The sequence below is a fragment of the Mustela lutreola genome, chromosome 17 (genome assembly GCF_030435805.1).
Source record: "Mustela lutreola isolate mMusLut2 chromosome 17, mMusLut2.pri, whole genome shotgun sequence".
Taxonomy (NCBI): domain Eukaryota; kingdom Metazoa; phylum Chordata; class Mammalia; order Carnivora; family Mustelidae; genus Mustela; species Mustela lutreola.
The window spans coordinates 35,481,590-35,507,451 of record NC_081306.1 but is presented as its reverse complement, the minus strand read 5'-3'; the positions used below and the strand labels follow the sequence as shown (position 1 = coordinate 35,507,451).

The 25,862-nt window shown below is 56.2% G+C and overlaps 3 protein-coding genes across 6 annotated transcripts in view; 2 read left to right on the top strand and 1 right to left on the bottom strand.

Annotated features, from left to right (window-relative positions):
- SNX8 (sorting nexin 8) overlaps window positions 1-8,974 on the top strand; it is a 39,366-nt gene extending 30,392 nt beyond the window's left edge. For 2 of the 4 annotated variants that reach the window (XM_059153952.1, XM_059153954.1), the window contains exons 7-11: window positions 216-348; window positions 3,144-3,212; window positions 4,596-4,745; window positions 5,103-5,252; window positions 6,330-8,974. In XM_059153952.1, coding sequence (XP_059009935.1) covers window positions 216-348; window positions 3,144-3,212; window positions 4,596-4,745; window positions 5,103-5,252; window positions 6,330-6,440 — 613 coding nt within the window. In that variant the 3' untranslated portion in view covers window positions 6,441-8,974. The remainder of the gene's footprint in view (window positions 1-215; window positions 349-3,143; window positions 3,213-4,595; window positions 4,746-5,102; window positions 5,253-6,329) is intronic. The other 2 variants (XR_009349081.1, XM_059153953.1) reach the window with 2 other exon arrangements.
- Window positions 8,975-9,270: 296 nt separating this feature from the next.
- NUDT1 (nudix hydrolase 1) lies at window positions 9,271-20,118 on the bottom strand. Its single transcript, XM_059153956.1, has 4 exons — window positions 19,997-20,118; window positions 18,355-18,523; window positions 9,813-9,958; window positions 9,271-9,562 (listed from the first exon to the last, which is right to left on the bottom strand). Exons 2-4 carry the CDS (start codon window positions 18,504-18,506, stop codon window positions 9,390-9,392), a joined length of 471 nt encoding a protein of 156 aa, XP_059009939.1. The 5' UTR covers window positions 18,507-18,523; window positions 19,997-20,118; the 3' UTR covers window positions 9,271-9,389.
- MRM2 (mitochondrial rRNA methyltransferase 2) lies at window positions 20,089-25,477 on the top strand. Its single transcript, XM_059153955.1, has 3 exons — window positions 20,089-20,162; window positions 22,071-22,360; window positions 24,305-25,477. Exons 1-3 carry the CDS (start codon window positions 20,155-20,157, stop codon window positions 24,745-24,747), a joined length of 741 nt encoding a protein of 246 aa, XP_059009938.1. The 5' UTR covers window positions 20,089-20,154; the 3' UTR covers window positions 24,748-25,477.
- Window positions 25,478-25,862: the final 385 nt, after the last annotated feature.

Here is a 25,862-nt window from a genome sequence, read left to right as displayed (position 1 = left end):
CCTGGGTGGGTTTGGGGGCTTGCTGACCAGGACTGGTTCAGGAGGCCTGGGGTGGGGCGGCGGCTGAGGTCCTGCCTTTCTGGCAGATGCTCAGGTGGCCCTGGGGACCCCTTTTCATGGAGTAGAGGGTGCCCTGGGATGACACGTCAGGCTGAAAGGCCAGCTCGGCTCCCAGTCCTTGAGTGTCTTGTCTCCTCTCTTTCTTGTTTCCTTAGTGCTTTGGGGTCTGACACGACCCCACTGCCATCCTGGGCCTCTCTGAACAGCAGCACATGGGGGTCCCTTAAACAGGCGCTGAAAGGCCTGTCCGTGGAATTTGCCCTGCTTGCTGACAAAGCTGCCCAGCAGGTGAGTGAACTTTTTCTCCTTGGCGCCTGTTCCAACAGCCCTTGCCTTGGGAATGGACGCCGGCATGGCTTCCTATGCAGACTTCAGAGTCCTGAGTCCAGAGCGAGTGGGTGCTGGCCTCGGTAGGAACCGCACGTCACCACCTGTTCTGAGGGCCTCCCCATGAGCCCTTGACACTCTGAAGAGGGTTGCCCGTGACAAAGACTGACTGGGTTCTAGCCCTTTGAGAGTTGGCTTTGCTGAGATGAGAAGTTGTAAGCTGTCCTTGAAAACATAATCTAGGACTTCCCTGGATGCTTCTGGGTGGACCAGATGGTTTCCACTTGGCTGTGCTAGTCAGCAAGTATTCGGTTCTTCGATAACTTAACCAGGACAGTTAGTAAGCTCTAGTAGCCCAAGAGAGCCCCCCTGCGTTCCCCCTAGAGACCCAATTAGCCTCCGGAAATGCTTCCGCCACACTTGCAGGGGCCATGTGGTCCTCGGGGATTGACGCAAAGGTCCGGAGGTTACTGACAGACGGAAAGGCTCATCTGCGTGCGTTTATGCTGTAAAATCGCTAGGTGACTCTGAGGGTGAGCGTTGGCAGCCTGGTTCTTGGGGAGATGGACTTTAGGCTGGTAGTAGATGGTTTCAAATAGAAGAAAACGGTGTACTTGTGAAGGGCCTTGCTGCTTGTGTGACGCTTGAAGCTCCTTAGTAGAGGGCCAGAGGACATAGGGACAGCAGCAGACCCTCCGACCGTGAAGCTGGGTGATTCTCAGGCTCGAGGTGAGGCCCTCGGGCCCAGGATGTCTCTGAGTGCCAAAAAGGAGATTTGATCTCATTGCTGGGATGGAAAGTCCTGGGTTTTCTTTGTGGTTCTGGTGCCTGTGTGTTTCCGTTAGAAACTGAGCGCAGGGTGTTGTTGGCATTTCTTAGAATTGACGCTGGGCCCGGTCCCTGTCCAGGCCTGCCAGAGGCCCACATGTGCACCGTGGGAGGACCGGCGCTGTGCTGTTGGAGGTGCGGCTGCGGAGAGAGGAGGCCTGCTCCGCACTCAGCCACTGTCCTGTGCTGGGCCTGTGCTCGGGTTCCGTTGCTCCCTGCGCCTGTTTCCCTGTCTGGGAGATGCAAGGGTGGAAGAGGTCATTCAGACACTTTTTATGGAGCCTGCTGGACTTTACTCAAAGCTCACTTTAAAATCTAAAATGGAAGCTGTCCTGTTGCTAGGACCTAGGTCCTGGGCCCACATAGCTCCCAGTTCAATGGGTAGCCTCATGCGGGGGTGGGGGAACGCGTAGGGGTGTGCCGTGAATCCCTGGGCATCACGCAGAACAGAAACTCCTCTAACTCTGTCATCTCCAGTGTTTTCCAGCTGAGATTTGGACACTGTGTTTCTGCCTTTGAAGAGGGAGAGAGGGTTCAGGCTTCTGATGTGGTTCAAGTTCATAGATTTGAACCTCTCTCCCTCCCCCTGCCCCCAAGCTCTGAGATTCTCTGATAGCTCTGGGATGCTGCTTTGAAATGTGATGTCTGAGGAAGTGCCACTTCCTGACTATTCCTCGTGGTTTTCATGTTGGAGTGAAATTAATATAGTTTTAATGTGAAACTGGATCAAACAACCGTCAGGACTTTTCACCCAGCACGGCTCAGGACTCACTCAGCACTGTTCACTCTCACTGCATGAGGATGGACATCCGAGGGCTGGTTTTCCTAACTCTGTTTCCACATAGCCTAGTTTTATTCTTCCCAGACCTGTTAGGGGCCCCAGGTTGTCCCCCTAGTGGGACAATGGAGACTCCCAGTGGGCTGTATTTTTCCACTTTGATGGGATGGTGGTTTGGGGTCTTGTGTGGCATTGGACAAGAATTGGGACCTAGCCAGTGATGTGAGCAGGAATGGCCCCTCAGCTGCTAGGCCGGGGAACCTCCATCCTCCTGTGCCCCTCCACCCAGTCAGGAGAGAGCAGGGTGCCTGTGGACCTTTGGTGTTTTCCTTTCCGAGTTTAAAAAACCTGGAACATGCCTGTTATTTTCCTGTGACTTTTATTGGCTAGTCTTGGCTTTAGGTGAGGGAATGAGTGGCCTGGAACCTCTGAGCTCAGCAGGTGTGAGTCCTGGTTCCCCTGACTTGGTGGCAGAACCTGGGCAGGAGCCCCTGGCTCCTAGGGCAGTGCTTGTAACCTGGTCAGACTTGCCCTCCTCATTTTCCCCATTCTCTGTCTTTTGGCTGTACCCTCTAGACACACGGTCTGATGTGTGGTTTCTGAGATGAGCTTTTCATGCCATTGCTGGAGCCCTAGAGGTTGTGAAAGGGGCTCATTTCTCTGAGGAGCCCACACTGTACCTCGGAGCGGTGAGGTTCTCACCATACACCTGAGAGAGGCACTTGGTGAATGACTAGGAGGTTTCAGCAAAACACCCAGGCAAGGTGCTCAGCAAACACCCGGGTGAGGTGCTTGGCAAGTGCTGGTGGCTGAGGGCCATGAGCTGTGCTAGAGCCCTTCAGGACATGTGGCTGTGAGCACAGTGTTAGTAGGGAGGGTTCCCAGGAAGCCAACCCAGCACCAACTGTACTTGGGTGTCAAACAGTGAGCACAAGTGGGCAGGTGGTCTTGGGAACTGAGGCCGTAGTTTTCATCTAGCTGCAGGGCTCTGTGGCTTCCCTGCCTTGTGTTGGGGGTCTGTCATATGGGAAGGGGGCTCTTCTGCAGAGCTGGCTGGTGGCTGCTGGGGGTGGGGAGAGCCAGCTCAGGCCTACGGATGGGTCTGTGGGTCCTGTGGTGCTCGGCGTGGTCACCCACCCTTGTTTTCTAGGGCAAACAGGAAGAGAATGACGTGGTGGAGAAATTGAACCTCTTCTTGGATTTGCTCCAGTCGTATAAAGTGAGTCTGGTCTCTCATGGTCTCTCATGGGTGTGACTCCTGAGGATGAAGGACCGCGAACCCAGGGCTGTGGAGGGAAGATGGGCCGTAGGCAGTCTGGCCAGTGTTACCGCCCCTTGGCAGGTTCTGTAGGTGCTCTGGGCTGTGGCCCCTGCAGGTGTGCAGACAATTCTCTGGCTTCCCTTGGTCTGAGAGTGGCAGCTGTGTGTGCACGCATGCGTGTGAGCATATACGTATGCCTGTATGTGTGGATGTATCCATGTGCATGAGCTGTATGTGTATGCATATTTGTGTGTGTGTATGAGGGTGTGCACGAGTGTGTATGTATGTGCTTGTGTGAACGTGTATACATTTGTGTTTATGTATGAGTGTGTATAGGTGTGATATGGGTATGTTTGTGTGCACATGCATATGCATGAGTGTATATGCATGCACGTGACCGTGTGCACGTGTACGCATATGTAGGTATCTGTGTGCACACGTGCATGTGTATGAGCATGGGTGCACCTGGGGATACACACACGTCCATGCACACACGTGCATATGTATGTGCATGTGACTGCTCAGGCACATGTGTACATGTAGGCATGTGAGCGTGTGTGCTTGCGGACGTGTGTGTGTGTGACTGTTGTAGCTCCCACCACATAACTGAGGGGCTGGTCTGGTGCTGAGGGAGCTTGTCTCTTCCTCGGGCAGAGGTTCTGGGCAGTCCGACTCTGGCTCTGTGCAGAGCTGGCTTCTGGACTGGGGCGGTGTTGGTGATGGGCTAGAGTGTCTGTGAAGCAGAGAATCCTTCGTGCTGAGGGTATATATTCGTGCCCAGTACTTTGAGGAAGGTTCCAGAAGGGATCTCTCCATTAAGATGGATGGTAGTCAGATCACCTTGAGATCACAGCACTGTCATTCTGTGGCCAGTGTTTCCCACAGGATTCCTGACTGGGGCTATTTCAGGGTCCCTGGGAAATGCCAGTGTATCTTTTGGAGATGGGCCTTTCTGTTACTGGAGGGACATGGGCTTCCTGTCACTGGGCAGTGGGGAAGTCGGCGGTCCACCTTCCATTGTCCCTGTCCATTTTCCCTTGTGGACAGGACCTTTTTTTGTGGGTTTTTAGTTTGTGGTGCTGATGTGTGCTGCAGCCCATCCTGGTTTGACCCTGGGCCTGTCACCTGAGCGGCTCTGTTCCACGAACACATGCTGAGCGTGGAGCAAGTGGGCATGGTGTGAGCGGTTTCCGAAGAGGAAGGGGCTCATGCATGAACAGTGCGGACTTTGGAGCGTGTGTCTCCTCCCGTAGTTCCCCTTTCCACGCTGCCTCTAATGGAGGGAGGGTGGCTCCGGGGCCCTTCTGGCCGGTGGTTGAGCGCAGCTGCCCCTCCTCCCAGGACCTGTGCGAGCGGCACGAGAAGGGCGTGCTGCATAAGCACCAGCGTGCCCTGCACAAGTACAGCCTGATGAAGAGGCAGATGCTGAGCGCTGCTGTGCAGAGCCGTGAGCCCGAGTCGGTGGAGCAGCTGGAGTCCCGCATCGTTGAGGTGGTTCTCGCATGGGGATGGGGTTGCCTGTGAGCAGGCCTGACGGGGCTGCTGCATGCCCAGCCTGGCTGGACCCTGGAGCAGTACTTTGGGGCCTGGCTCCGGGCTTTCAGAGTGCTTCTGCCTGGGGCCGCCATAACCGGCGATATAGCTGGGGCCGGGGGGCGCTGGGGTGGGCAGGTGGCCCCGCAGTGTCCTGAGCAGTGCCTCCAGGATGCCTGGTTGGGGCAAGTGGCTTGGAGTTTGCCTCGGCGGTGCTGCGGGGAAGGGGTGGTGGTGGCGGGCTCGGGGCGGGGTTGGTGGCGTGTTGGTGCAGTGCTCCTTGTGTCCGGGAGCAAGGGTAGCTCGTGTGTGCAGCAGGAGAACGCCATCCAGACAATGGAGCTGCGGAGCTACTTCTCCCTGTACTGCCTGCACCAGGAGACGCAGCTGGTCCACGCGTACCTGCCTCTCACCTCCCACATCCTCGGGGCCTTTGTCAACTCGCAGATCCAAGGGCACAAGGAGGTGGGTCTCCCCGCGCCTGCCTGGGCTCTGCCTGGGAGCCTGGCACTTGCTGGCCTCGTGAACTGCCAGGGAAGGGTCACGAGCTGGGGAACACAGGACCTGGAAACAAGTCCTGGTCACAGCTGCTGTCTTACACGTACCCTGAACAGCAGTGGCAGAGTTGTCCCCTTGATTCATGGGGTTGGGGGGAGGTGCAGCGTGAGACCATGAAGGAAGCAGCATTCCTCCTCTCCTGGAGGAATTTTGGAGTCGGGTAAAGCACAGCATCCCCAGAATAGACAAAGAGATGGGACGCATCAGGCAGAGAGGGCAAGGGGTTGGTACAGACCCCGGTTCACGTCCTCTGGGTGGTGGCTCCTGAATTGCTTGGAACAGGTGCTCTGCATGTCTGGAGACTTGGCAAGGTATGCGGCTGCCTGCCTGGCCCCATGACTCGGCTGTGCCTTTTACCCTCTGTGGCAAGTTTCCATTCCGAAACATGGTGTGTACTGTGCGCCTCCAAGATGGGCGTGGGATGCGGAGGGCCATGGGCTGCAAGCGTCTGGGACTGCTGTGTCCCTGTCCATGGGCGAGGGTCCTGATGCAGCGGCCAGAGAGGAAGGGGCTTGTCGCCTCTGGGGGAGGTCCACACAGGGGAGTGGGCTCCGAGCCTCCCTCCTCCCTGGGCTGCCGGTAGCCGCTCCTCAACCCAGATACCGGAGTGTGAGCTGGTGGCTGCCGCACATCTGACTCCCACACCCACGTTTGTTGTGTGTTCCTTTGGCGAAGCCCTCATGTGCGACCCATCACCCTGGGGGGCCAGTGCTGGCAGAGTGGTCAAGGTGGCAGGCCCCACCTTCTGGCCCGCGTGCAGGGCATGTGGTTCCCTCCAGTTTCAGCGTCCCTAGTGGAGGAAGGGGCAGAGATGGGGAGGGAAGGGCCAGTGGCCCCCTGGTCTGGCGGTGCTGGGGGAGGTGGCACGGGGCACCACATGGGCCATGCTGGGGCTCCTCGGGGGTTTTACGGAGAGCCGTCTGCTGGGGCGTGTAGCCAGCTCGTGGCCTTTCTCATCCCGCTGTGCTCCCTCTCGTCCTCCAGATGAGCAAGGTGTGGAACGACCTGCAGCCCAAGCTCAGCTGCCTCTTCGCGGGACCCAGCAGCTCCCTGCTCCCGCCGGGGCCCCTGCAGGACGGCAGGTCTTCTCACTAGTGCCAGAGGCCTGGGGCAGGAGCTCCAGCGGCCTCACTAAAACCTCTTTCTAAATGGTGTGTCCCTCTTTTTAATTCCCTTCAGACAGCGGCTGCCCCTGCCCACTGCGGTGTTGGGCTGATGTCCGGGCCGGGTGGGGGTGGGGTTGGAAAGTAGGGCGGAGGCCACAGGAATCTGCTCAACTGCCCCTGACCACCCCCTGCCCCCACCTGCCACACTGTGCCTGTGAGTCTGGCTGGGAGAAGCTGAGGGTCCCTGGAATGGTTTTCTCCGATCCCCAGAGGGCAGGGCAGCAGGATAGTTTCCATGTGCTGGGGGGCCATGTGCAGGGTCCCCCAGGGGCTTAGAGCAGTTGGGAGGGTCTGGATGAGCTGGCCCCACAGAGGGCAGGACTGTCCGTATGTCGAATGAGAGGTGGCTGTATCGGGCACATCCCTGGAGGCTAGCAGGACGTCTTGGGAAGGTGTGGGCATGGCAGTGTGAGTGTGTGTGGGGTGGGGATTTCGGGGGGGCGCTGGGCACACAGACGGTGTTAATTTCTAGGAGACAAGCCTGGGGGAGTGCTGTGGGGGCCGTGGCTTAGTCTCTGGGGAAAGTGTCCTGTGTCTCCTCTACCTGCGTGTATACTCATTCTCTAATGCGTGTGTGCCCAGCGGTTTGCAGTGTTGGAGACAAGGTGAACTGTTGCATCTGTTTGTCCCAGTGCAGCAATGGCTCTGTTCTCTCAGCTGCCTGGATGCCCCTCTCTTTGCAGACCGCACCTTGAGCCTGGAGGCTGGAAGGGCACAGGAAGGCCGGCGGGTGGGGGCAGTGTCCTAGCTGGCCTCGGCAGGAGGGGGCCATGTTGCCATGGCTGACCTGCTTTAAACTGACCTCATTTGCTCTGGGAGCTCAGACCCTTGCTTCTAGCCTCCCTCTGCACGCACAGGCCCAGAGGGCATCTGTTCAGGAGTCTGGGGTTCCTGCGTGTCGAGGTCCTGGGTGTTTCCTGTTAGGAATCCCTTCTGTGTCCGCAGGCAGGGTGCATCCTCCAAGGTCTGCAGCCCTCTGAGCTCACTGTCTTTGGCCCCGAGTGGGGCTGGAGGTTCTGACCTCACAGCAGGATTCCTGAGATTCACGCCTTCTGGGGGTGCGTGCAGACGTGCAGGGCTTCTCTTGGGTCTTGTCTGCCTGTGTGTCTTCACACGGCATGGGGACCGAGGGTGACTTCTGTACCCGCAGGCATGTGGGTTTCCCCGAGGGCACTGTGCATACTGCAGTCTGGGGGAATGTGTCCTTTTGGTCTGGCCGGACAACCGTGTCAGGTGGGGACTCGGGCCCACCCCACACATGGGTTCTGCCTGTGCTGGCAGAGCAGCTGTGGGGGTTTAGGGGGTGGTGGTGGTAAGCCAGTTGTGCCCTACCCAGCCTGTGGCCTTGTGAGGGTGGCTTGTGCCTTCCTGGGCTCTGAGGGAGCAGGGCAGCGTGCCTGCAGAGCCCAGCACATCAGGAGCTGCTTTGGTTACTGGCCTGTTTCTGGGTGGTGCTTGCGTTCTGACCCCCACTGTAGAAATGGGTTCTCAGGTGCTGTGAGTGGGTCTGTGCGGTCCTGAGGGCTGCTCCCACGGCCTTGTGTACACTTGAGCCATAAAGCAGGAGCCTTAAGTCTCCTGTTCTGTCCCTACCAGCTGTTGCTCACCCGCACATGCCCTGGCCATGGCTGGCGAGAGACGGGCCACCCCAGGACCATGGAGACACCCTGAGCAGGCCCTGCCTCGCACGTGCTGGGCAGCAGCATGAAGGCGGGAGGGCTGGTGCAGGGAGGGCCTCCTCACCCAGGCCCGAGGAGATTTCCAGCTCCAGAGCCTTGCAGTGTGCTTTCTGAAGAGGACTTGCGGACGACTGTGTTCTTGCCGTGGAAGCTGGGAGCCACTCTGGCCTGCTGCTCTTGGCTGGAGGGGTGTTTCTGACCCAACCCCTCCCTCCCCCAGGTCCTGCAGAGAGGTCAACAAAAGAGGACTTGCTGGGGGTGGGGTGGGGGAGTCACGTCCTCCTGGTGCCCTCAGCTGGGGACGGTAGAGGCCACCTTTGGTCCCGCACACAGCCTCCATGTGCCCCTGTGCCTGGGCTGTTGTGCTCAGTGATGTCCTGGGAGGCCTAGGCTGCCCAGGAGGGTGGGATGGCCTTGTCGTCCATGGCCCGCACAGTACGATGGCACCGGCCAGAGCCCTGCTCTGTACTCTGGCAAGGCTGGAGTGGAACCCTGCCCAGGACCTTCCAGCCTGGACCTCGCTCACTTGCTGTGGCCTGCAGATGTGTGGCAGGAGCAGAAGACGCAGGCTCTGATGTGGGTGCGCATGGGGCCGCATGGACTGGTGCTGGGCTGCTTCTGTCCCCCCTCGGGGATGCAGTTTGCTGTGCGGAGCACTTTATGAGGCTGTGGGGGTCAGTGATTACTATACCCAGTAAACTGGAATTGTTCACAAACGGCCTACATTCCAAGATTTTTACGTAAGCACGAAAAACCATTAAACCTGTTTATGACAGTTGGTAAAGCTGTGCATTCTCTGCCTCCCCCCTTCCTGGCGGTCAGAGATGTGGACAGCCTCTGGTGAATTAGACCAGGGTTTTAGCCCTGGGCGACTGCCTCAGTTTCCCCATGACGTCAGGGTGGTGAGTAAGGAGGATACAGCTTCTCGCCCATGCAGGTCCCAACAAGAACCTGTGGCATGGCACAAGGCAGCGCCCGGCCCTCCAGCTGTCCTCTCTGCTCCAGGCTGTGGTCATGGCCAGCCGTCTGGCAGCTTCCTGAGGATGGACCTGGGTTGGCCGTACCAGGGTCTGCAAGGAGTGTGGAAAAGGCAAAGGGTCTTTATTTTCGCCTCCACCCACCTCACCCCACCCCTGTCTTGGGGCTCTGAGCAGGTGATGAGGGTCCTGTAGCCCGCAGGGGCCAGGGTTCTCCTTCCTTTACAGCTTGTCCACCTCGCGGAGCGTGTAGTCCAGGATGGTGTTGGGACCCTGGAACTTGAAGTACCCCTGGAATTTCTTCTTCTGAAGCAGAAGGGGAAACCAGTAGCTGTCATCGGGCCACATGTCCGCAAAGGGGATCTGGTCTAGCTGGAACCACTGAGGGCGCATTTCTGTAGCGGGTGGAAAGGAAAGAGTGCGCATGTTCCACCTGGGCTGCAGCTGCCCCTCAGTGAGCAATCCCCACGCACATCTGTGAGGAACTGGACACGCTCTGGGGTTCAGTCCTCCCAGCTGTGTCCCTGTGTGGAAGAGGAACGGGGCTTAGAGTTGGGTGCTGGCGCAGCGCCTGCCTCCCGGGACCTGGACCTGGCTTCCCCTTGCCCGCTGGGGTAGGGAGAAGGGACGGACTCCCACACTCACCGTCGCTCTCCATGGGCGTCCCCTGGACACTCTCTGTGCAGAAAATGTGCACGTCCATCAGCTCAGGCTCACCCACGAACTCAAACACGATGTGGCCCACCTTGTGAAGCGTGTTCACAGTCAGACCACTCTCCTCCTGTAGCTCCCTGCAGGTGGGGTTGGTGGCTATTACAGCGAGGCGCTGGGGATGTAGAGGAGCAGGGGGGCGGGGGGGGGTGCAACCGGAACATGCGAGCACTTCCTGACCTGGTAGGACTTGACAGTTAATCTGGGGACTGTTTAAATCCTGATTCTGTTAAGAGGTTCTGGTTCAGGGCAGACAGGTCAACCCAGTTCAACAGCCCACGAGCCACGGGGCAGCCCAGACCCGGCCGAGCTCAGCTGCTTGGGGGCCATGTGGGGGCAGGCGGCAGAACTGGGACCCTCCTACCCTGTCCAGCTCCTACTGTTCCCGTGGGCTGGCAACAGCCACGCAGATGCTTTCTGTGGGCCGTAGGCTCCAGGCACCTGGGCCTGGAACCCGAAGATCCCCTCTGCTCATGCCCATGCTCAGAAAGCACAGGATCACACACAGGTTCCCGTGGTCTCCCGAGGAGGCACCCCAACCCTCCAGCTGGCTCCCCCGCAGCTGATCACAGGGGACCCACCCCCCACCCCAGCACAAGTGTGAGGCACAACAGCAGAACCAGGCTGCCCCCGAATGTTCTGATGCTGGCCTGTTTCACAGTATCCCCAGACCACATGTTCGTGGCAGACAATGTGGCCAGCACCCCTGGACACCTCCCCAGAAGGAGCACTTGTGACCAGTACTGTGTAATCTCTGGGCTGTCTCCCTCATGTATGCCTTTACACGCCTGCAGACACGATGCATGTGCTCGTGCCCACAACTCACGCGGGAGCAGAGCAGCCCCTACACTTCCCGAAGCTTGGCCAGTTTCCCAACCAGTGCGGGTCCCTAGATGGTAACAGTGGCCGGCTGACCGGTTACAAGGCCCCGGCGAGGAGTCGCTTTGCATGCACGCCTTGAGCCGCTCACGTCTGCCCAGCTAGTGGCTCCACTGCCTCCTTCACTCATGGTCCAGCAGCCAGCGCTTCCTGGAAGCTCCATACTTGGGACTTGTGGGCTCTCCAGGCTGTGGCAGCAGTGGGGCTCTGTCTGTTCCTTCTTGGGGGAGTCTCGGTTCCCTCCTGCCCTGTATTTATTTGTTTCTGTAAGTGTTCTCATTATGCCTGACCGTTTATAGTTGTATGCAATGAAGGTTGTTTATTTTCCTTAAGCTTTGATCTCTGGGTTCTGTTAGGGACACAATGCATAATTGCTTCCTGTACTGGAATGAGAAGCCAGGGAAGCTGCTTTGCTCACTAAACACAGACACACACACGTGGGGTCTCAGTGCTCAGATTCCAACAGACACCTTCCTCCGTGCAGCACCTACCCCGAGCTCCTGGGAAGGCCTGTGGGGGCGTCATGGCAGCCGGCTGCCACTGAAGACCAGGCCCGAGTGGTTCTGAAAGCTGGAATTTATTCACTGCCACGGCTAATTAAAACTAGACTTGACCTAAAAACATGAATATGTGTCTTCACTTGGGGGTGCAAATAGCTCCCCAATTCAAAGTCCTGGCTCCCCGTGGGGCCTCCCCCAGCACTCCGGCAGCAGGCTGGTGGGCCTCATTTTGAAGAACCTCACCTAGTGATTTTGTGTTTTGACTAGTTTTGGCTAATCTTCCCCGAATACACAGCAGTGCATGAAATATCAGTAACCTCACTTCACAGGCTGGGATAATTAGCAGGGATGACAATTTCAGTTTTGCTAGAGTGTCGGATTGTATGCTCAGCTCTCCAGATGGCAGAGAACAGGGTGAGTCATGCGTTAAACAAAATGACAGCAGCCAAGTCTCTGGGTGGGTGTGGGGGTCCCCGTAGCCCCTCCTGAGGTTCTCTGAACATGGTGCTCTGCCATCATGCTGGGGGCGTCTGGTATGATGGCCAGAGAGATGGGACCTCTCCACCCAGAGAGATCGGCCCCCTCCAGGGCCCAAACCTGACTCTGACTCTGATAGGTCCCCAAGTGCCTGGAACCTACACCCCCTTCCCCCTAAGAATGTTGCATCTTTGCTGCTAACACAGCTGCTTCCCCAGGGATGATGGCTTATGTGGCCACCCCAGGTCTGCGGTGAGGAAACCTGTGCCCTGCTCTGGGATCCGTAAGGGCATAAGGGGAGCATGGTGGACAAGGCATGGGCCAGGCTCCCTGTAGAGACCATCCCCACTCCTGCCAGCAGCCCAGACAGCTGTCATGGCCCAGGGTTGATGCTGGAGTTGGTCATCCCTGTGGCCTGTGGGGCCCTGAGCACTAAAAATGGACTAGAGTGCCAGCGGGCCCCTCCCTCTCAACCACAGGGGTAGGGGCACAATTCTCCATTGTCAGAGAGGTCCTGACCTCTGGCTCTATCCTGGGCACTGGGCTGGTACCCCAGTGGCCCTGGGGAGAGGAGCTGGGATTCCTGGAGAGGGCGCCTCAGAGCTGACCCCAAGTCCAGGAGCCAGTGTGGGGCCGTGCAGCCTGCTGGGTGGACTGTGTGGGGCCAAACTTCTTCCTTCAGCCTCAGGGTAGGCCTGCCGCTGCTTTCATGAAGAATGTCTGTGGCACCATGGCCCGGCCCTCTGCTTCTGAGCATGGGAACCATGCCTGCTCTGTGGCCAAGGAGGATGTCCTCCAGGGGGAGCAGGTCCTCCAGGGGGAGCATGCTGCCTGCAGGGGCACGATGTGCCCTTGTGGACACCAGGGGGCAGCCGGGAGGAAGCGCCCTCCAGGGCCCCACTCATTGGATGAGGCCTCCAGAGTGTGAAAGATTCCAAGCCTTTGAGGACAACGGGCACCTTTAGAACATGGCTGTGAGTGAGCCTGACAATAAAAGTTCGCAGACTCCATGAGGGATGTAACCTCTGGTGAGGCCAGGACAGAGCGACAAGTTCAGGGCCACGGCGGCCTCTGTGGTCAAGCGAGTGTCTGGAGGGCAGACACCAGGGCCCAGCACAGCAGCTCAGTTACCCATCTGGCTGCGGACACCTCTGTGTGGCACTGGGTTACAGTGGCACAGGAAATGGACATCAGGCTCCATGTCATGTTGCCCTGTGATTATGCCAGAGGGGGGCTGCAGGCAGTGGAAGATGTGGTCTCCTTAACAGAAGATGCTGTGGCAGCCAGACATCGGGATGGATGAATCTTGATCTCTGTCTTCACTGCACCCCAAAATCCATCCCAAGATGGAGCGGCGGCTATCTAACACTCCTGAACATTCCAGAAGAAAACTTAGGGCAATGTGTCCTTAAGCTTGGGATAGGCAAAGATTTCTTTAAAAGAATGTAGAAATGCTGCCTTGTAAAGAAAAAGCTGTAGCCGGGATCCCATTAAGAGAAGACTTGCGCTCATCGAGGTATCATTAAGAACAAAGAGGCAAGCCATGGAGAGGAGACCAGCAGGGGGCTGCACGTGGCCGGGGGAAGACTGTGAGCCGGAGGGCATCTCGACAGAACGGCCGAACACAGAACAGCAAAGAGAACAAAGATCGGAAAAAACTGAACAAAATATCCAGGGTGTGGGACAGCCAGGAAACAGGAACCACGCGTAACAGGAACACCGGCGGGAGGAGAGAGAGAAGGACAAGAAGACATGACTGGGAATGTTCTCGAATTAATGTCAGACACCAAAGTACAGGTCCTGGATCTCAGCAGACCAAATATGATGAAAGTCAGACACGTTACCTTCAAAGTGTAATAAATCAAAGATAAAGAAAAGACCCAGGGCGCCTGGGGGCTCAGTTGGCTGAGTGCCTGACTCTTGATTTCAGCTCAGGTCATGATCTCAGGGTTCTGGGACTGAGCCCTACATTGGGCTCCTTGCTCGGTGTGGAGTCTGCTTGGGATTTTCTCTCTCCCTCTGCCTCTCTCCCCACTCACATACACACCCTCTAAGATAAAGCAAATAAAATCTAAAAAAAAAAAAAAAAAATATATATATATATATATATATATATATATATATATATATATATATATATATTAAAAGAAAAAAGTCCTGAAAGGAGCCAGAGGCAGAAAGCACCTGCCCCAGAGAGGAACAGGGTAGGACTCACCTCTGACTCCTGAGACGCAGGGTGGGCAAGACGGGAAGTAGGCCAGCTAGAGTTCGGAGAAAAAACAAAACCCACCAGCCTAGAATTCTGTACTCCACCTTCCCTTTGAAAGGGAAGGTGAAATACAGACTTTCTTAAAGAAAAATGGAGGGACTCTTATTACCAGCACACTTGCCTGCTAAGAAATACGAGAACAAATTCTTAGAAGGAAAGGGATAGATCAGACCTCGCAGCTGCACAGAGAATGCAAGAGCGTGGAAGGAGTAGGTGAAGTCAAGATCAAACAGTTTAATTTTTTTAAAAAAAGATTTTATTCATGGGGCGCCTGGATGGCTCAGTGGGTTAAGCCTCTGCCTTCGGCTCAGGTCGTGATCTCGGGGTCCTGGGATCGAGCCCCGCACCGGGCTCTCTGCTCAGCAGGGAGCCTGCTTCCCTTCCTCTCTCTCTGCCTGCCTCTCTGTCTACCTGTGATCTCTGTCAAAAAAAAAAAAAAAAAAAAAATCTTAAAAAAAAAAAGATTTTATTTATTTGAGAGAGAGAAAGCAAGAGAGTGAGAGCATGAGCTGGGGAGGGGGGCAGAGGCAGAGGCAGAAGCAGGCTCCCTGCTGAGTAAGGAGCCTGACATGGGATTCTATCCCAGGACCCTGAGATCATGACCTGAGCCAAAGGCAGACGGTTAGCTTAACTGCTGAAAGGTCTGAGCCACTCAGGCTCCCCAAGGTGAAACAGTTTTAACTCTTAACTGATGTTAACAGGTATCCATTTGCTCAAAGTAACAGTTAGGATGTATCTCCTTCTACCCTGTGTGTGCACCACCCACATGCCTACATAAAGGGAACGGCCACAAGGATACCGGGCTGGGGGCTGGAGTTGGGATGTCTGTTGTCAGGAGGCAGGCAAACTGCCCATGGGACGGGACAGCGCCTGGATTAGCTGTAAATTCTGGGGCAAGTAGCAGAACAGTCACATAAGGAGAGCTGACCTGCTAAAAAAAGAGATGGATGGACTCCTAGAAGGTGCTCAGTTAACACCACAAAACCAAGAAAAGGAGAGGAAGACAAAAACAGGAACTCAGACCAAGGGTTCAGATATGAACCCAACCGTAGGAGTCTCTACTTGGAACATCAATGGACCACACGCTCCCGTGGAAGGCAGATGGTCGGAGGGGATCAGAAAGCAAGACCACCTGTCTGCACGGAACCACGTGGATAGAAAGATTACAGGCATGAAGGATAAAATGATAAAGATTAAAAAATACAGATCAAAAGTAAGTGGAGAAAAACATACCATGTGAACTAATGAAAGCAGGAATATCCGCCTGGATTTCAGGCGTCGGGAATAACGATGGGTATTATGTGTGGGTAAAGCGGCCGCTTCTCCACGATACAGTCTTTAACATGCACACATGTGCCTCAAAAGAGAGTCAAACGACAGCAGGCAAAAACTAACAGAACTCCAAGGAGAAATAGATGAATCCACCATCCTCGTGCGAGACTTCAAGCAGGAAATCAGTAAGGATGTGGAAGTGTATAAAGAACGACAAATCCTTAAGAATAAGACAGGCAGGGGCGCCTGGGTGGCTCGGTGGGTTAAGCCTCTGCCTTCGGCTCAGGTCATGATCTCAGGGTCCCAGGATCGAGCCCCACATCTGGCTCTCTGTTCAGCGGGGGGCCTGTCCCCTTCCCCCCACCGCCTGCTTCTCTGTCTGCCTACTTGTGATCTCTGTCAAATAAATAAATTCTTAAAAAAAAAAAAGGCAACCCAGTTTTTAAAAAATGGGCAAAAGATTGAGGCAGACAGTTCACAAAGACCAGACATCCAAGTGGCCCGCGGACACGGACCAGGTGCACCAGTTCAAGCCCTCGGGGCAAACACAAGGTCGTGGAGACCTGGGTCCCTCCAGAGCAGCTGAAATCAGAGAAAGTACCTGTTGCTGATTGCACCTCTGGCGGAGCTCCTGCTCCGGGTCGTGAGCAGGACTCGGGGCTCTGCATGCCCCGCCCTGGGGAGCAGCCACCAGAAAAGCTGACATGGCACAGGTAACCTGGGACTGCTGATGGCGGTGCCCCTGGTGGCTGCCACCTGGGAACAGCCAGGGCCCAGGCACAGGACAGAGACGGCGGACACGGCTGGTGTGTGAGCTGCAGAAATGCACAGGGGCACCTGGTGGCACACACCAGGGCGCACATGCGTCACTGCACTCTTGGGACATTTTAGAACAGACCGAATCTTCGACTGTGACAGAGGCCAGCGGAGAGGTGGCCCTTTCCATCTCCTGATCGCTGTGCTGGCCACATGATGGGCCCATTTCTCAAGTGTTCCTGGTGAAGATGGGTGTAGGCGGACTTCAGGACCAGTGTGGTTCATGGAGCTTTGGGGTGTGGGGATGGCAGGGAAAGGAATCATTAGCTGTGAGGGTCAGTGGGGTCACCTGCCGAGATGGGAAGTTTGTGGTGGGTGAGCAGCCAGGCGAGGAGGGAGGATGAGCTGGGGGCATCTGAGGGGCAGTGGCGGGAGAAGGGTGTGGCTGGACCCCAGGGGGCTCTAGGGGTGACACACGAGGTTGGTTTAATGGTACCGGACGCTTTAAAGGGACCTCACGCATGAGTGCGAGACAGAGACCCCGATGCAGTTTCAGGAAGGCTGCCTGGGGGTCATGTGGAGAATGGACTCAGGAGGGAGAGGGCAGAGCGGGGAGTCCAGGTGGGAAGGGGAGGTCTGGGTGTGACAGCAGCAGGAGGCCGACCGAGAGGGATTCAAATTCCATCCCGGGGACAGAGAGCATGTCCTGACTCATCTCCAGGAAACATTTCCTGCCTGATCCCACACCTGCCCTGCAGGAAGGCCACCATCACACTCAGTACTGAGGATCTGGGGTGAGTGAGGCTTTGTTACATATGTGCCTCGATCAGGAAATGCGGAACATAGAGAGGGCAGAAGGGAAAGGCCCTAAGAAATCAGAGGCCTGGAAGTTTGCTTGCTTGTCTCCAGGACGGCAGAGAATGGAGGTGAAGCTGTCTGTACCCCACGAGGCCCACGGTGCACACCTCTGCATGGTCCTGCCCCTCCAGCCTCTGGGCATCTGTGGTGCTACTTTCCACCTGCCACCTGCTTGGACCAAACGTCAGGTCCTTTGGGAATTTTCCCTTTTGCCTGGTTATCTGCCCAGGCTCTTTATTCTGGATGCCCCAGACTACTGGGTGTCCACTAGGCCCACTCTCCACACACGTCCTCATGAACCCGGCAGCCAGGCTAGATGAGAGCTCGGCAGGGTGGGTCGGGACCTGTTCCTGTGTCCTGACACTGAGCAGAGCCCTAGAGATCGGTGACCCGGTGAACAGTCTCAGCAGAACAAAGACATTTGGGTGGTTGGCAGAACGCCCACTGGCACCCCCTGGTTGTCCATATTCCATGCCATTTCTTCTGCAGCCCAGCCCACCTCCGGGGCAGCTCACAGGCCCAGATGCCAGAATGTCAGCAGACTGGGCTCTGTCCCTGCTGTGCCGTCCCCAGGCAGGATCGGTCACATGGCCTTGCACTTGCCAAGACCAATGACACCCTGTGGCATGCTGGGTCCTGGACCCATGACGGGGAGGTGCATGCCATGGACAGTGCAGCCATGGCTTTTCACACTGGGCTGTGGGCCAGCCATACACCGTGAAGTCTGCTTGGTGACCGGCGATCAAAGGAAGAACAGGACAGGACATGTGTTCATGCCCCGTTACTGGTGGGAGCACTGCTGCTCAGGGGTTGTCATGTTTAGAAAACCCTAAACTCGAGAACCACCAGGCTATAGTGCCTGTAGCCTTCTTCCCTTCCAGGAGCCTCACTGGTACGCATGTGGGGTTCTGTTCCCTGCCCAGGGAAAGCAGCCTTAATTAAGGTTGCCAGCTTTCTTCAGAATAACATCCTAATGGTGAAGGCTTGTGTAGTGCTTGGTGACATTTACACACAATTTCATTTTATCTGCACATGCCTATGAGGAGAAAGAAGGGCAAAGGCTTGAAATCGGAGAGCTGTGTGATCGCAGACAAGCTGCTTGGCCTCTCTGGGCTTTGCTTCCCGCCCTTGGGTAGTGTTGAGGATTAAGGGAGTGTGTGCATGTGCTTGAAAAGGCTGAGACAGAAAGGCTCATCATTGGCTCCCCTGAACAGACCAAGACGTCCAGAGTTGGACCAGCCCCATAGCTAGAAGAAGCTGCAGCCTTAAGCCACTCCCAGCGACCCAAGCAACACAGAGCACACACATGGCACTTGCTGCCCTTCCACACCCTTTGCGAGAGGCAGGAGATGTTCCTGTCATTCCCATTCCGCAGATGAAAGAACGGAGGTCCAAGGGCTCGGTCAGGAGCTCCAGCCTATCCCCTCGGGAGCTGGTGGTGTGGTCAGGCCCACCCTTCCCTCACCTTTTGGCCCCGTCCTCGATGGTCTCTCCGTCTTGAACTTTGCCCCCGAAGCCATTCCAGCGGCCGACCCCGAAGCCTCTCTTCTTCATGCCCAAGAGCACTCGCTGAGGCTGCAGCACCAGCACCAAGGTGTAGAGCCTGGAAGTGCCCATGGTCCCCTGGAGAGCCCCTGAGGAAGGCAAGAGGGCTGGGTCAGCCTGACCTGGGTGCAGAGGGGGTGGGATGGAGGCCAGGGCCCGGGTGAAATGGGAATGTGCCGTGGAAGGGAGGGAGGGGAAGCCTACTAAGTCATCTCCCAGCCCTCCCCCACATGCTCACCTCTGAACAAGTGGGCTTCTGGGCTAGAAAGGGGCTTGGCCCCGCGAAGCCAGCAGCAACAGTGGCCAGGCCCCCAGCACGAGGTGGCCTTGTCAACCCCTCCTCCGCCTGAGCACAGAAGCTGGAGGGCGGTCCACCCCCGGGTGCCAACATCACCATGCAGGTTAGCCCGTGGCCTTTTCACCAGTGGGGACTTCTTCTGGCCTATGGGGATCTGCCTTCTGCCCCTCAGCAGTAGCTGACCTGCAGAGTCCCAGGGAGTGCGTAGCTCCTGAAGGCACAGAGCCCCCCCAGGAAGGCTGGTTCACCCTCCAGCCTGTGACAACCATTGCTGCTCTGGGATCTTGTACTGGAACCACAAGGGGCCCCCTTCTGCTCTAGTAGGGGAGCATGGTCCTGAGGAAAACTGTGACTGCTGGAGATATGGTGGAGAGCCAAGAGCAGGTCCCCTGTCCATGCAGCCCCAGTGCAGCCTGGGGCCCACTGAACACAAGTGTCTCTCCCTGGGGTCCACGCTGGATGAGGAGCAGGAGTAGGGATCCTTTTGGGAAGTTCCCGTGTCCCCCAAGGCACTTTCAGCTGGGTCTGGCGTTGCGGGTGGGTCTCTATGCCTGCGTACTTTGTCGTGATGTTCATGAGCTCTGGCCCAGAGCCCTGGCTTCCCAGTGAACTATGTTGGTGACGAAGAGGATCCTGGGAGCGTCAGCGACCACTTAGGAAGCACTCACTATGCGCGTCTCAAAAAGTATTCATTTAACAAACCCAACAACTCCGTGAGCTAAGACTTGCTTTCTCCATTTCCAGAGGAAGAAGTGGAAGCTGAGAGGCAGAGTGGGCTCAAAGGGCAGACTCGATGCCCCAGTCTGGGTCTAGCTCCGCTGGTGCACAGATACCGGAAGAAGCCGCTGGAGTCCTCGGAGAGCCTACCTACGGTCAGGGGCTGGGAGGCTGTCGCAGATGGGGCGGCCCTATCTGTTAGCCGTGGGGTCCCAGTCTAGTCACTGTAGACGGAGGCCCCTTCCCAGGGCTCTCAACGGTGATATCCGCTATCCGCAGAGCCCCAGGCCGGCCTTACACAGCGCGGGGGCTTGGGACATCAGGTCCTCGGGCTGCGAGACCGCGCAGTCCGGGATCCACTCCTCCGACCTCTGCTCACCTGGCCCCCCGCCCCCCTCCCCCCAGGTCCCCGAGCCCTGCCCTCTTCTACCCGGTCCTGCTATCACCCGGCCCCGCCCGCCCCTTCCCCTCTCCCAGGTCCCACGAGTCCCCCAAGGTTCCCGATCACTAGGCCCCGCCCCCGCGCCTTCCCCTCTCCTCAGCTCACCAGACCTGGGCTCTGCTCCCCGGCTCTCGGATCCCTGCTCTTCCAACCCGCGTTCCGCGCGCGCTTTCGGAACCCGGGCGCTGCTTCCGGGGGCGTGGCCTCGGGCCGGGAGTGATGCAGCTACTTCCGGCGCGGGCGGCCGCGGCGGGTCTGCCGCAATGGCTCGGTGAGTGAGATTGGAAGGTTGGTGCGGCTGTGCGCGCAGCCGGCATTTACGGAGCGCCTGTTGCAAGCGTGAGGCGGGGAGGAGGAGCGGCCAGGGACGCGTCCCGGGTTCCCGCGGCGGAAACGGGGCGCGGACGCGGGCATCCCCGGCGAAGTGCCTAGGAGCGGACTTCCAATATGAAGCCAGTATTCGGACGGCTCCCAAGGAGTGGCGGGCGGGCGGAGGGGGCAGGTGAGGGGGCGCTGCAGGTGGAGGGTGGGGAAAGAGTTGGGGGCAGGTGAGGGGGCGCTGCTGATGTAGGGTGGGGAGAGCGGACAGGGCAGGTGAGGGGGACGGTGGAGGCTGGAGGGTGGGGAAAGAGTTGGGGGCAGGTGGGGAGACGCTGCAAGTGGAGGTGAAGCTTGCGAAGGGCACATCAGGTCTGAAGGCTGTGAGGGCTCCCACGAGTGGCCATTGTGCTGAACCCCAGACGTGGGTGGGCGCTGGAGGTCAGCAGGCAAATCTGCAGGTCTAGGTGGGTGTGACTCGTTTCCAGCCTTTCCCCCAATTGTGGAAGTTGGTTCTGGGGCCCAGGACTGCTCTGTGCTCCTCTCAGGAGACCCCTTAACGCTCTTTGAAGGCAGCAGTTGCAGTTGGTGTGTCCTGATCTTGCCAGGATGCTTTGGTTGTTGAGGGGGCTTTGGCCTGGAGCCATGGGGATGATGGTAGGCTCTTTCCATCAGAAACGTGGATGCAGAATTTAGAAATATAGAAATATGTAATATGAAATATAGAAATATGAAATGTGTAGGGTGGTGCTGTGAGTTCACTAGGGGACGTCGGGGGAACTCCTGGCAGTGGATAAGCTGTTAAAAACTTGACTTTGCCAAAGAGACTTGGAAATGGTCCTTCACCTGGTCACACAGGTAGAGTTCAGCTGCATAAGGTGGTGTGACCGGTAAGGCCCTGGGTTGGCCTCTGCAACCATGGAGCTAAGTGAGGTCAGGGCCTGTCCTCGGGGGTTCTCTCGCAGTCCCACAGAGCCCAAGGGAAAGTTGTACTGGGCAAGGAGGAGTTACTGTCGTTGGTATTAACAGTAGTATTAACCAGGGCAGGAATAACGTTGGTTGACACAAAGTGACTATCAGTGATGTTCGAGTCTTCCTTCTGAAGTCCACGAGTGGAAGACGGTTCTTCCCTACAAGGTGACGACTGCTGTGCTGGCTTGCTTGGGTGCTGTGAGAAAGCAACCCAGGCCGGGCGGCTGGAACGGCATGGACTTCCGCCTCTCAGTGCTGGGGGCTGCAGGCCCAGGTCAAGCTGTGGGCAGGGCTGGTTTCTCCTGAGGCCCCTCTCCTTGGCCTGTAGATGGCTGCCTTCCCCTGTGTCTCCACCTGCAGTCTTTCCTATGTGCATGTGTGTCCCTTTTTTTTTTTTTTTTTTTAAAGATTTTTATTTATTTATTGAGAGAGAGGTAGTGAGAGAGAGCATGAGCGAGGAGAAATCAGAGGGAGAAGCAGACTCCCCATGGAGCTGAGAGCCCGATGCGGGACTTGATCCTAGGACTCCGGGATCATGACCTGAGCCGAAGGCAGTCGTCCAACCAACTGAGCCACCCAGGCGTCCCACGTGTGTCCCTTTTTTAATGAAGACACCAGTCATACTGGATTCGGACCTGTATGGTCTCATTTTAACCGAACCACCTCTTTAAAGATCATTTCTATTTTGAGGTACTGGGGTTAGGACTTTAACACATGCATTTGGGGAGGGACTCAGTTCACCCCATTCCACCTGCTTTTGGGTTGGGTAGCTTGCCAAGTATTCTCCCCCCTCGGGCCTGCAGGCACCGTCTCTAAAAACATATGGTTTGAACCAGGGAGCCTCCTGTCCGTGTGATGCCAACCCGTTTGCTCCCTTTTTCTCCATGAGGTCCTGGAAGCTGATAGGTACGACCCTTCGGTGTCAAAGGTTTCATGCTGCCAGGAGTCACTGCAAGGGTCGGACCGGGGCTGAGCACCTGTGGCTGACGCGCCATTTTAAGGACCCATTCGTGAAGGCTGCGAAGGTGGAGAGTTACCGGTGCCGAAGTGCCTTCAAGCTCCTGGAGGTGGACGACAGGCATAAGATCCTGCGGCCTGGCCTCCGGGTGTTAGACTGTGGGGCGGCCCCCGGGGCCTGGAGCCAGGTGGCCGTGCAGAGGGTCAACGCTGCGGGCACAGGTAAGGCCCCTGACCACCCTGGGTCAGCAGGCGTGAGCCAGCTGCCCTCCACCAGAGAATTTGGGGGTGGCCAAGCCACTTGGTGGCTTGTTTGGTAGTAAGAAGGGTGAAAGTAGAACACTGATGTTTTTGAAACGACGGACACGGTAGAAGGCTCTAGTGCAGGTTTAAAACACCTTAAATCGCACCATGTTTGTGCGTACATCAGTGCGTCAGCGTGCCCCCTTCCAGAGTTTGCTTTTGCACACATAACTATATATGTATGTTTTCTCTAAAAAAACATTAGTATCCCACATCCATAATCTTCTTGCTGATTTGGAGCCCTAATGGAGCTGGGTTTTTTCACCTACTGATACACTGACATCTTTCTGCAACAGTACAGCTGAATCAACCCCAGGGGTTCCCAGGCCCTGGTCCTCGAAGCCCAGGGGTTCCCCACAGTCCCGCTGGGGCTGCTCCAGGAGCACCCGCCGCTGGGGCTCTGGGTTTTCCCCTCCAGCTTGGCCTGAGGGACTCTGCTGTTGCCGTTTTTTATTTTAGGATATTGTCAAAGATTTTCTATATGAAAATGGTTCCCCTGGCTAATCAATGGGGATCCTATACCCTCAGTTTAGAAAACCACGTTGTCCCTTCAAATGCTTGTGCAGAGCTCCAGAGGACTGCTGTCTGGCGCTGCTTGGCCAGCCTCCCCTTGGGCATCAGCGTGCCTCCCAGGTCTTCTGCTAGTGTGTTTCCCTCCCTCTCTTTCCTGCTGTAAAATCGGAGGCTGCCACCATCCCTGGCATTCTGTGAACTAGGCCGATTGACAAGGGCCGCTGTCACACATTGTCCTACTGAAGAATGGGGTTCAGAGGAGTTTGCTGGTCTACTGAAAGCAGAGGCTGGGAGTGCCGCTCCCTGCATTCACGTCTAAGATCCAGCCTCGTTACTGTGATGGGATGCCTGCAGGGGCTCTAGAACAGGTGGGAAAAAATGTTTTTAGCTCAATAAATATTGCCTGAGTGAAGGAATTTGTGTCAGAGACTTCAGTTCCTTTTCCTACCACTGAGCCTACCCACAGATCCAACAAGTGATTTCAGTGCTTCCCATCCCTGTAATTGCTCTTCAGGAGAAGGATAAAGATGGCCAAGTTTAACCTACAGGAAGACGTGTGGATAAAATGATTGGGTTTCTTTTCTTCCCAGAAGAAAATCCCAAGCCATTTGTCTCTAGTGGACCCCTCCCCGCCAGGTTATAACACATGGGATATGAGATGTAGAATGTCCTTCTTTCCAGGGATGAAAATGGTATTTTCTCCTTTGAAAAATGTACTCTACAAAGTACCTGACTTCCAGTCTTTACATAAAGTAAAACACACGTTACCCCGCCATGGAATAGCCTCTGCTAAGCAGACGGAACCAGCAAGTCTATGATGCACCCTGAACTGGTGCCCCCTGCTCCCCGTGGGTGCTGGCAGAGTGGGGGCCCTCGCTGGTGTGGGAGAGGGCCTCCGACGGGGACACCTGGGCCGTAAGGGGGGAGACCCACTTCTGGAGGCTGCTGTCCCGCAGGCAGGAGGGGGTCCTGCTTGGGGCGAGTGAAACAGTGGCATCTTTATTGCGCCATCAGTGCCGCTGAAACCTGTGCGAGGGTTTGGGTTCTGTACCTTGACTTCCTGTCTCTGTACCCCTTTCTTGGCTTGTTTCTGGTAGCTTCTGCATTGAAAGCAGTTGGGTTAAGCTGGAGAGCGGATGTGTTGACTGCAGAGGTAGTAGATATATTAGGGCCTCTCTTTGCGCTATGTCTGTGTAGATGGAGAGAGCTGAGGAAGGGCCTTGAGTCTACTCTCTTGAGTTTGCTCCTGTCCTTCGTCCTGACTTCCTGACCTTTTATTTCCATTTTTCTCTTTGTATTTCTGAGGGATGGTTCAGGATGTAAATAATGGACTCACTTTCTCTTCTTTAGATCCCAGTGCTCCCGTTGGCTTTGTGCTTGGGGTTGATCTTCTTCACGTGTTCCCCCTGGAAGGAGCAACTTTCTTGTGCCCCGCTGATGTGACTGACCCAAGAACCCTCCAGAGAATCCGAGAACTGCTTCCTGGAGGGAGAGCAGATGTGATTCTGAGTGACATGGCACCCAATGCCACAGGGATCCGCAGCCTGGATCACGACAGGCTCATTGGCTTGTGCTCGTCCCTTCTGGACCTCACTCCAGATGTCCTGGAGCCTGGCGGAACATTCCTTTGCAAAACGTGGGCTGGAAGTCAGAGCCTGGCGTTACGGAAGCGACTGACAGGGCAGTTCCAGAACACCAGGACAGTGAAACCCAGAGCCAGCAGGAAGGAGTCGGCAGAGGTGTACCTCTTGGCCACACAGTACCAAAGAGGGAAGGATTTTGCAGAGGACTGAGAGTTTCTTCCGTCATTTCTGAGCCTTGTTCACTGCAAGTGTCATCTGAGCTTTGCCAGGAGTGTGGCAGGAGGGCGGGGAGTGGATTCAGGGCTTGACTGGGGATGCAGGAGGCACGATAAGTGGATCTTTGTTTGAAGCCAAAAAGGTACAACAAAACAATATTCGCTGGCCGGGATGTACCATCAGAAACCGTCTCTAGGATGTGATTTGTGAGGCGGAGAGGAAAGGATGAAAGGACAGTGGCAAGGTGCTGGCAGCACACTTGGGCCTTGGTGTGACCTTCATGTAACTGTCACATCACAGAGAAAGTCTCCACCCCTGCCCCTGGACCGACTGACTGCAGCGGTCAGTCTTCTCCTTGTCATTTTGCTTATATAGTGCTAAGTGTGCAGACCTCAACTTTCAAGCTGGGGATTAATCTCCACCACACTGGTGGATGATATGTTAATCCCATCTTCAAGTAGCGGGAGTTCCCCTGTGGTTAGGGAAGGCATTTGGTGTGAGTTACCCATGGGGTGGATGTGCTTTGTTTTGTTCCTGGAATCCTGGGGGGGTCCCCAAGACTGGCAGTGGCCCGAGCAAGCAACCATGTAGTGTGTGCATCTATTTCCTTCTACTCTCTTCCAGGAACTCAATGAGGCTTTACAGAACAATGTAGACTGTGCGATTTTAATGGATTTCCATGCTTTTAAGTTTGTTTTTATAAAAATTGGTTTCTCCAAAGCCATTTCCTGGAGGCGTGCTCATCCCTCATGAAGAGTGTATTGACTCTATCACTGATTAAATCTCAGGGATGGAAGATACCCATAATCTCCGCGAGGGCCCGAGATCTCAGTCTAGCACTCTGAAGTGGCTGAAAACCGGATTTAGCATTTTTCCATTATATTTGGTGGTGGTCAGTTATGTCTGAGACTCCCCTGTCCTACCCCCAGCACTTCCCCTGTTCCCATCCTATTTCACACCCTGGGGGGCATTGCAGATCTTCCAGACCCTGGGGGGTATGCAGACCCTCCAGAGCCCCGGGGGTGGGGGTGGGGAGCATATCCTTCAGACTCTGACCTTTGGGGCACAGTGCAGACCCTGCAGACCCCCTGGGGGGTGTATACCCTTCA

Bases quoted from the DNA above. Each gene is read 5' to 3' on its own strand.
- NUDT1 (XM_059153956.1), bottom strand. From the start codon at position 18,506: ATGGGCACTTCCAGGCTCTACACCTTGGTGCTGGTGCTGCAGCCTCAG. The intron at 9,959-18,354 runs GTGAGGGAAGGG...CCCCACCTGCAG, and splicing joins ATCGAGGACGGGGCCAAAAG to GGAGCTACAGGAGGAGAGTG. The intron at 9,563-9,812 runs GTGAGTGTGGGA...CACCCGCTACAG, and splicing joins GACGCCCATGGAGAGCGACG to AAATGCGCCCTCAGTGGTTC.
- MRM2 (XM_059153955.1), top strand. The intron at 22,361-24,304 runs GTAAGGCCCCTG...TCTCTTCTTTAG, and splicing joins GGTCAACGCTGCGGGCACAG to ATCCCAGTGCTCCCGTTGGC.